Source organism: Entamoeba histolytica, genomic scaffold (genome assembly GCF_000208925.1).
Source record: "Entamoeba histolytica HM-1:IMSS scf_1104750517475 genomic scaffold, whole genome shotgun sequence".
Lineage (NCBI taxonomy): Eukaryota > Evosea > Mastigamoebida > Endamoebidae > Entamoeba > Entamoeba histolytica.
In genome coordinates this window covers 16,094-26,785 of record NW_001915084.1, presented here as the reverse complement: position 1 = coordinate 26,785, position 10,692 = coordinate 16,094, and the positions used below count along the sequence as shown (strand labels likewise).

Below are 10,692 nucleotides of genomic sequence, written 5' to 3'. Positions count from 1 at the left end.
TCTCCTGTTGGAATATTACATGAATGTTGACCACCTAAAATAATAATATTAAAATGTTTTTCTATAATGTCTTTTGTTGTTTGGCTTATAGTTCCTTTACCAATGTAAAGAAGAAGAATACAAATCCAATCATTTCCATTTGGTTTTTTTATATGAAAAGTTTCATCTTCCACAATCTCATCAAGATCACTGGAATATAAAACAGATAATCCATACAAAGCAATTTTGGTATGCTCATTTACTATAATAACTGGTTTTAACATTTTTTCTTCTTCAAATGATTTTGGACTAATATAATTCACTAATCCACATGACGCTAATATTTCACTTCCTGCAATTAATTTATATCCACTTGGCTCATCATTTGTTCCATGAATTGTGAATAGTGGATGTTTTACATTAATATATGGATCTGTTATATTTAATGGATATGATAATTCAGCTTCATCTTTTATTGTATACGGAATATCTGCATCTCCAATACAATACTTTTTTATTAGATTTGCTGTCTTTGAAACACATGACTTGTTTGGTCTTAAGTCATTGAATAAATCACCACATTGAAGCAAAATACTTCCTTCTTTTTGTGTTGCTTCTTTTAAGTACTGTTCAAATAATTTATAACAATCATCTTTCAGTGTTAAATTCTTTTCATAATATCCAAGATGATTATCACCAGTGACAAAGAATGTTATAGACATAAAAATTTAAAACATTTAAGTTTTGTTATTATAAGTTTTCATTTTTTCATTTTTCATTTTTTAAAATGATAAAAAAATCAATTATTTTAACAAATTAAAAAGAAAATAAAGAAAATCCGTTTGATAGAAATACATAATTTACTGTAATGAAAAAATATCTTTTTTTAAATAAACAACGTATTACAATTTTTTCGTATATAATATCATTTTGAAATTGTTTAACTCATATATTAATTAATGTATTATTTTTTTTCAGAAAATATTATTTTCATTGAACAAAATGGAAATGATACATTTTAAAATTGATGGTTGTTGTTTAAAGTATTTTAAAATATAAAATGATGTTCTAAAGAAAGTTAGTTTATTATAGAGATAGATTAATTAAAAAATAAGAAATAAAGAATATAAAGAAATTAGGTAAAAATAAGATTAAGTTACAAGAATTAAATTGAAGAATGATTCATCATGAAGATATTAACATAATATATTATATTTAGAAATAATAATATAAAAAATAAGCAATAAAATAAAAATGGAATAAGAAATTCAGAATAGATGATATATATTATCAAACATAGAATAAATAATAAAACAGAGTCAAATAAATAAAATGGTAATAAATAGAAAATATAAGAGTGAATTATAAAGATAAAAATATTTAAAAGAATAGATAAAATGAAGAATATGTTAGAATAGAAATAAAAGAAAAAAGAAATTGATATTAAAAAGTAGAAAAATACTATTTGAAAAAAAAAATGAAATTACAAAGAAATAACAAAATTCACTACTGTTCTATTTAAATTATAAATAATTATGAAATAATTAATAAGAGTAAGAGAAATACATCTTAACAGATTAATTACAATATAACAAATACTAAAAGAAGAAATAACAATGAAATAATAAAAGAATACAAAACAATAATAACAATTCATCATAATAATTGAAAAATAAAAAAAAAGAAAGAATATAAAATATATAAATAATATACAATGATATATGAAATTACAATTATTACATTTTATAAATTAACAAATAATAATAAAAGATAATAGTCAAATGAAAAGTATTTAATTCAAACAATTTGCAATTACAATTACAAATATGAAGAGAGATAAATAAGAAATAAATAATAAACAAACATATAATAATAAAATGAAAGAAATAAATGAAAGAAGATGTTAAGAAACAAAAAAACATAAAATGATAAGAAGAATAAAATAAAGAAACCAATCTAAAATAAACAAAATATCGTATTATCATAAATAATAATAGAAATTTCAATATTCAATGAAGGATAAATAAAAAAAGAATAAATAAAAGAAGAAAATATACAAACTAATATATCAAAATATAATATTTAATTAACATATCTTCAAAAAAAACGAATAAAATAATAATAAAATAAATAAATAATAAATTATTAATGAAGTAAAATAAATGAATGAAATAATACAAAAAGAGAATAAATAAATAATACCGAAAAACAATAAATATAAATGATTCTTAAATAATATGAATTAAATAATATTTAATGATTTAAAAGAATTGAATATAATTTGTATTTTGTTGTTAAATAAAGTAATAAAACATACAATTATTTTGAATAAAAAAGCACAAATAAATAGAAATATAAAAAAAGTATCAATAGATAATGAAGAATCATTAATAATTAATATTTTAGAAAGATAAATAAAAATAAGAAAAAAAGAATTAATTAAAAGACTTTTTTTCAAAAGAAGTAATAAAATCAGGAGAAGCGTCTTCAAGCCATTTGAAATTTACACGAGTAACTCCAGCCATTGTTTTATAAGCAGTATCTACTATTTCATGGAAAACAATATAATCAGGAAGTTGACCATATAAAACACTTTTAGAAGAAATAACAGCAGGCTCTTTAGTAATTGCTGTAAGATAACCATGCCTTAATCCACAATTAATATATTTACCAAGTTCTTCTCTTCTAACTAATCTCGCAACATTATCAACAAAACAAGAAGCAATAATTTTTCTAAGTTCAATTTGTTCAGAAGGAGTAATTAAATGTGATGGAACTTTATTTTCTTTACCTAAAATACTACAAAGCTGAGACCTAAGTAATAAAATTTCTTGAAAAGCTTGAATTTTAATACCATAATGTTTACAATATTCCACTTTAGTAATATTTTTTTTAACTTCAGCAATACGGAAAGTATCAATCATTAAAATAAGACTAATTAAATCCGAGTCTTTATTTATAAATAAACTACGATCACATTCTTGATCAATAAAAATATCATTTACACTTAGTCCTGAAACTAATGTTAATCCAATTTCTTCAATTCCTTTTTGTTGACTTAAATATAATATTTTTCCTAATCTTGGATGTAATGGATATTCTTTAATAACTTTACCAATTTCTGTTATTCTTTCTTTATTATCTAAAATTCCTATTATTTCTAACATTTTATTTGCTTCTTTTAATCTTTCTATATTAATTTGACTTGGAAATGGGAAATTTATTACTTTATCAATTCCCATTCCTTTTAATGTTAATATAACACTTTCTAATGGCATTCTTTCAATTTCTGCTTTTTCAAATTCTTCAAATATATTTTCATAAACTGATGATGAATAAAGTCTATAACAATATCCTTCTCCAATTCTTCCAGCTCTTCCAGCTCTTTGTGCTGCTGATGCTTTTGAAATCCATTCAATAACAAATGAACTTATTCCACTTTTAGTATCATAATATCTTGATTTTTTTCTTCCACTATCAACAACATATTTAATATGTGGAATTGTAATTGATGTTTCTGCAACATCTGTTGATACAACACATAATCTTTTTCCTTCTGGAATTTTTTCAAATATTTTTTCTTGTTCTTTTGGTTCTAAACTTGAATATAATGGTAATACATATAAATCTTGATTTTCTTTATTATTTCTTAATTCTTTACAAACTTCTTCAATTTCTTTATGACCAGTTAAAAATACTAAAATTCCTCCTGCTGGTAATTTTTTATGAATTTTATTTACTTTTTTAATTGCTTCTGAACAATAATCTTCAATTTCTGTTCTTTTACTAAAATATGTTCGTACTGGATATTGTCTTGCTTCTACTTTAATTACTTTTGGTGCTTTGTTAAATAATCTTTGATTTTCTGTAAATTCACTTACTCTAAGTGTTGCTGACATAATAATTAATCTCATTGCTTTTCCACTTTTATTTCTTAATTTTACTATCCTACTTAAAATACCAATTAATACATCTGTATTTAAACTTCTTTCATGTGCTTCATCAATAATAATACATGAATACTTTTTTAATAATACATCACTTTGAACTTCTCTTAATAATATCCCATCTGTCATAAATTTAATTTTTGTATTTTCATTTACTTGACTATCATATCTAATTTGATATGATACAACTCCTCCATCTTCTCCCATTTCTTCTTCTACTCTTTTTGCTATTGCTGTTGCTGCTATTCTTCTTGGTTGTGTTATTCCTATCATTCCATTAAATTCGGATTTTTCATTTCCAAATCCAATTTCATATAATATTTGTGGTATTTGTGTTGTTTTTCCACTTCCTGTTTCTCCACAAATAATAATACATTCATTTTCAATTATTCCTTCAATAATATTACTTTCTTCCATTAATATTGGTAATTCTTTTCTTCTTTTTTCAATCTCTTCTGTTCTTTTAATATTTACTGCAATTATTCTTTTATTTTTTCCTTCTTTCATCTTTACTTCTTCTTTATTATCTTTTCTTTCTTCTTTTCCTTTTTCTTCTGTCTTTATCTTTATTTCTTCTTCTTTATTATTTTTATCATCTTTTCTTTCTTCTTCTTCTTTGTCTTCACTCTCTTCTTTATTTTCTTCACTCATTTCTTCACTCATTTCTTCACTTTCTTCAGAACTCTCTTCTTTAACAAAAACTACTTTTTCATCTCTTCCTTTTTTCTCATCTTTTTCAACAACTTCCATTTTCTCATTAACAAATCCAAATCCAAATGTTTTCTTTCCATCACTTACAACAATCTTTGTAATCTTCTCTTCCTCAACCTTATTCTCAACTTTCTTTTTAACTACCTCTTTTTTTTGAACTTTCTTTGGCATGATAATAACATTTTCTTGATTCTCTGCATCCATATCAATTCCTAATTTTGTACTTGATTTAAGGTTTGGTAATTCTTCTTCTGTTAACATGATTTTACTAAGCTCTTCAAATAATTCTTGTCTTCGTTGTTTCAAATTAATTTTTTTCTTTGCTTTTTCAACTCGTTTTCTTTTAGCACTTGTCATTCGTTTATTTAAATTAGGTTCAATAAATTGAATCTCTTCTTTCTTTTCTTCTTCCTCTTTATCTTTATTGTCTTCTTCTTCTTTATCTTTCTTTTCTTCTTCTTTCTTCTCTTTCACTTCTTCAAGACTTACCTCTTCTTCAATACTCATCTTTACTTTTTCTGTTCTAGGGTTTTTTCTTATGAGATGCTTCTTTCTCTCTTTATTTTTATTATACACAAACCAATGCTTATTAATTTATTCTTCACTTTTTAATCAAATAAACCTCTGTTATTCTTTGTTTAGCCACAAATATTCATTTGTTCATTGTATTATTTTCTTTTGAACGAACTAACCCCTTCAGTTATTCATCTTATTTTTATTCTTAAATTTATATATATCCATATCAGTTTTTATTTATTGAATAATTTAATAACTCCTCCTTCCACCAACCACTTCATTGAACAATAATATAAATTGTTGTAACATTCTTTAAGTTATTTAATTTATTAACTTCTTTTTCAATTCTTTTTAACTACTTCTTTTCTTCATTTATCTTTATTGATACTACTATATGAAACATTAATCATATCATTATGTGACTATTTTTATTATTTTTATCTATTACTTATATTTTATCTTTATTTTATATCATTTATAACGTATATTCATATTTTATCCTTTTCCAATGCAGGAAATACAACAAATTTTAATGCCATGGCTATTGTGTAAAACCTTAGGGTCTTGTAAAGAAAAGCAAACAAGACATAGAAATCCAAGGTCATACAATAAAAAAAGAAATGTCAATAGCAATAAATAGCATAACAATTATAATAATAAAGGTAAACGATACACCAAGGAAAATAGGTTAGAAAGACGAGAAATACAAAGAGAAAACGAATAAGAAACAAGGTAAATACAATAATAATAAAGATTATACAAATAACAAATACAAATGGCTAACAATAAATGATATACAAGAAAGAATAAAAAAAAAAACAAGTGAATGGAAAGAAGGAGAATATGAAGAAATACTTAAAAAATATGAAGGTAAGAGGAAAAGATGGTATGATATCCTTCAAGAAGTATATTCAATTAAAAAGGAAAAGATAATTGAAAAGACGAAAGAAGAGTTTAAAGAAAAAACAAAAGATTGGGAGGAAAAAGACATTAAGGCTATAGAAGCAGAAATTAAAAACAAAAACCCAATTAAAGAAATGAATGATAGATGTAAAATTGCAAGAATAATAAATGAAACAGAAAGTATAAAGAAAATACAAGAAGAAAAAAAAAAAAAAAAAAAAAGGTCAATTATTAGATATATCCACAATTGGATTTTCTTCATACTGAGAAGTGATTATTTCAGTTTCTTCAATATGCTTTATTGGTGTAATAGAGTTCATTTCTAGCATGCTCGCATTAGATTGTTCTTCTTCTAATGTGCTGCCAGAATTTCCTGTATAAAACATTAAGTCTTTCATATTTTTTATTATTATTGTTTGTAGGATTTTGGGGAAGTGTAATTGTAATTTTAGTGATTTTAATCTTCTTGCTGATTCTTTATGTATTAGTCCATTTATAGATAATATTACAGGTATAATTTCTACATATATTAATTCTCTATTGTTTCTTATTTTCTCTTGTAATTCTTTGTATTTATTTATTTTATGAATTTAATTTAATTCTAAATTATTATCTTGACATATAACAACATCTATAATATATCCTTTCTTTTCTTTTCTTTCATATTTTGATAATATATATCTGGTCTTCTAGCATGGAAAGAATGGTCACTAACCAATAAATCTTTATTGTAAGTTATAACCATTTCATCATTATTAATACATTTTGGAGGATTATTAAAATCAATTGCATCAAATTCATTAAAATGTGTAATTAATATGTGTTTATATATCTGTTTACAAACATAATCATGTTTTGATATTTGGTTCTTCTTCATTACAGGACATCCTAACAATATATGATTAATAGATGCTATTGTGTTATGACAATGTTTACAATATTTTAAAACATCATTTTTGGAGTATTTTAGATTTAATACTTCCTGTCATACTTACTCCTTCTTGCATTTTTACTATTTGAAGGAATGCATTTCTTTTTATGTTTAATGACCTCCATGTGGCTACTGTTAATTTCTTATCATTGAAAGTGCCATTTGCACATCTTATATATTCACCACATTTCTTTTCTTTCCATTCACTTAAATATCTTTCATTTAATTCATTATTTACAAATTCAAATACTTTCTTTACATCATATTTTCTTTCATTTAATTCTATTACGTTCATTAATTCATTAAAATTAATCTTCTTACCAAATGCTTTCTTCATTCTTTTAATTATTCAATTTGAACTTTCTTTTATTGCTTCTATCATTTCTCATATTCATGTATTTGATATTTTTATTTTAAATATATTCTTAATAATTCTTTAGCACATTCATCTCTTGCTGACATTAATCCTAATCCCAATTCATTTATTTTAACATATAATCTACTTTTTGGAATATTTCTACTATATAGTTGGAGGTGAATTAATGATTTTCTTATTTGTTTATCTATCTTCTCCAATTCTCCTAGTTTCCATGTGACAATACAAAATCCATATCTTAATTTGGAGATTATATCACTATTAATCTTTCTTATTGTATTGAGGCTGCTATATTTCATAGTATTTAATGATGATAAAATAGAAGACACATCATTTAATATTCTTGTACAATATTTGTTGATATTTATTTTATCTCATATTTCAATACCAAGATATTTATAAGGGTTATCATTAGTTACTCTTGGTAGTTCAGCTAATTCACCATTTATTTGAATATTAATATTAGTCATTATCAAATTATTTTCTACATTAATTTTTAATCCTATTGCATTAAATATTTCTTTAGTTAATTTGTGTTATTTTTCCATTTCATCGAGGCTATTAGTCATTATCTTTAAATCATCCATATATAATATGTGGTTTAACTGGACTTGTTTTTCTTCTCCATTCATTTTGATATTTAATTTGTTTATTTGTTTATCTAATTGTTTAGATAATATATCAATGGATAATACAAATAAAAGTGGAGATAGGCTGTCACCTTGTATTATTCCTCTTTCTACATTAATTATACCTACACTTTATTGATTATAATATAAATTAAGATGTGTATTATTTAATATGTATAATATATTATTAATTACTACTAGTGGGATATTAAAATATATTAAGCATTGTTTAATCCATTGGTGGTTAATACTATCATATGCTTTGGAGACGTCATAATATGTTTCTACCCACTTCCATTTATTCTTATTAATAATTTAATGATTATAGTGTTGTATAATAATCATTCTTTTGATGCATATGTGTATTTCTTACATCTAATTTGATTTAATGATAATTGTTTTTCAATTTGATTTAACATCAATTGGTTTTCTATTTTCATCTTTAATATTGATGTATACACTTTTAACAGACAATTTAAGCACGTTATTGGTCTGTAATTCTGTGGGTCTAATTTATCTCCTTTCTTATATACTAATATTGTTCTTCCTTGAATGAAATGAAGAGGTATTTCATTAGGATTGCTTAACCATTCATTAAATAATTTTAATAAATATTTCTTTGGTTGTTCTAAATATTTAATCCAAAATCCTTGTATTTTATCAACTCCCGGTGCCTTCCAGTTAGCAGTAAATTTAATATCACAATCTAGTTCATTTGGAGTGATTATTGACATTCTATTATTAATTCTATTTTCAATTAATACTTCGTATAAATTAATATTCAGGAAATCTATATTGGTATTAGTTTCATAGATTCATTTCCAGAAATTAATAGTGGAGATATTATCTGGATATTCATCTTCTTTAGGCTTATTTAGATGTTGCCTTTTTCCATATTTCATCATTTTATAATTCCATCTTATTCTTTTCCAATTATTCTTTCTTGCTTCTATTTCTATTCTTTTCATCTTTCGGAGGTATTTATAATAGTTTATTTGTTCAATTGTTTTTACTTTAATATGATATATATCATATTTCTTAATATGTAATATTCTTTTTAATTTCATATATTGTTTATTATTAAGTAAATCTCTTAATCTACATATTTTTGATTGCAATATTCTTTCTATACTTTTCTTTCCACTTCTTTCTTGTTTATTTTTATTAATTATGTTAATAGTGGAAGATACTGATTTAATATAGTGGTAATATTCATCTAATGTATTGATTATTATTTCATTTTTGTTAATAATATTAATTATTTGATGTACTTTCTTCTTATTGTAATAATAGTTAATAAATTGTACATCTTCTTGTTCTTTCTTTTCTTCTTCTTTAAATATTTCCATTACTTCAAATTCTTCTATTTCTTCTTTCTTATTCATTCTAGTTATTATTTCTTTTAATTCATTATCTTTCTATTGACATTTTATTATTTCTTCCTCTATTATTCTGTTTATTTCTCTTTTAATTTCATTCTTTATTTTAAATGTCTTCTTTATTATTTCTTTATATTCATTAATATCATTAACTTTAATTCCAAATTCATGTATTAATCTTTCTATTATTTCTTCTTTAAGTTGACATCTTAATTTTCTTTCAAATAATTTCAAAACAAAACATTTATAAAGTGTTAAAATTTCTTCTTCTCTGTCTGTTTGCTTCCCCCGTTTTTTTGCTTGTCTAATTCAAATGTGGTGATCTTCTTATGCTGAATATCCATTTCTTCAATGGATTTCTGCGTTAACTTTCTTTTTTTGGAAGATCATCTTCACTTGGTGTTATTTCATCAACTACTACCATATTGGGGGAGAGGTCATTCACAATTTGTGTTTCAGATGAGTCTGTTATATTGTAAGTTACCTCATCTTTCTTCTTTTCTTCCTGTGTATTTTCATTTTCTAATTTAGATAATTTATCTTTCAGAAAGAGCAATTGTTGTGTTAAATTGTTTACTTCAGACCTTTTTCTTTCAGATTCAGCATGGAATTTGAATATTTTTTATCGCACTCGTGGTTTTTTGTGCTTATCTCCTTCTCATGCTTCTTCTTTAATGCCATAATATCCTTAGTTAGTTTTTTTATGGTTTGGTCTTTTATTTGTATTTCCTTTTTCATTTCTTCTTTCTCTTTCATATCCTCCTCCACTTTCTTTTCTATTTCTTCTACTCTTTTTTTCTTTTTACTGTTTTCTTCTTCCTTTTCTACCAGCCTCTTCTTCTCTCCTTTAGTGATCTTCTTCTCCTCAGCAAGCCTCTTCTCTTCTTCTTCTACTAGCCTCTTCTCCTCTTCTACCAGCCTCTTCTTCTCCTCAGCAAGCCTAGCTTCTACTCTCGTAGAATCTTTATCATCGTCTTCTTCACTTTCAATACTCATTACATAGTTATTGTATATTCTATTGTCTTTAATCTCATTTGGGTTGTACTGTTTATTGTCTTCTTCCAGCGTCATACTAATAGTTTCTTCTTCCATTCTGATTGTTTTGGTTTTTTCTCGTGCAAGAAAATACCATCTTCTCCATATTGTTGATGATGTATATTCTTTAATCTTGGTATTTTTAATTTCTTCTACTTCTTGTGGTGTAAGTATTTTAATTTCTTCTTCAAAGAGTCTTTTCCAATATTCTTGATTTTGTATTTCAATCATTTCTTTTCTTTGATTTCTGTTTTGTTTCTTATTTTGATATTGTTTGTGCCTTCTT

The 10,692-nt window shown here is 23.7% G+C and overlaps 2 protein-coding genes across 2 annotated transcripts, besides 3 other annotated features; both read right to left on the bottom strand.

Moving 5' to 3' along the window:
• Window positions 1-31: 31 nt before the first annotated feature.
• EHI_077650 (Mre11, putative) lies at window positions 32-701 on the bottom strand (the record flags this gene model as incomplete). The annotated part of the gene is made up of 1 exon (XM_644463.2): window positions 32-701. A coding segment is annotated over one exon (670 nt), but the record flags the coding sequence as incomplete, so codon positions are not given.
• Window positions 702-2,414: 1,713 nt separating this feature from the next.
• EHI_077640 (ATP-dependent helicase, putative) lies at window positions 2,415-5,144 on the bottom strand (the record flags this gene model as incomplete). Its single annotated transcript, XM_644464.1, has 1 exon — window positions 2,415-5,144. One exon carries the CDS (start codon window positions 5,142-5,144, stop codon window positions 2,415-2,417), a length of 2,730 nt encoding a protein of 909 aa, XP_649556.1.
• A 506-nt stretch (window positions 5,145-5,650) lies between these two features.
• Window positions 5,651-6,278: a repeat region.
• Window positions 6,266-10,263: a repeat region.
• Window positions 10,081-10,692: a repeat region.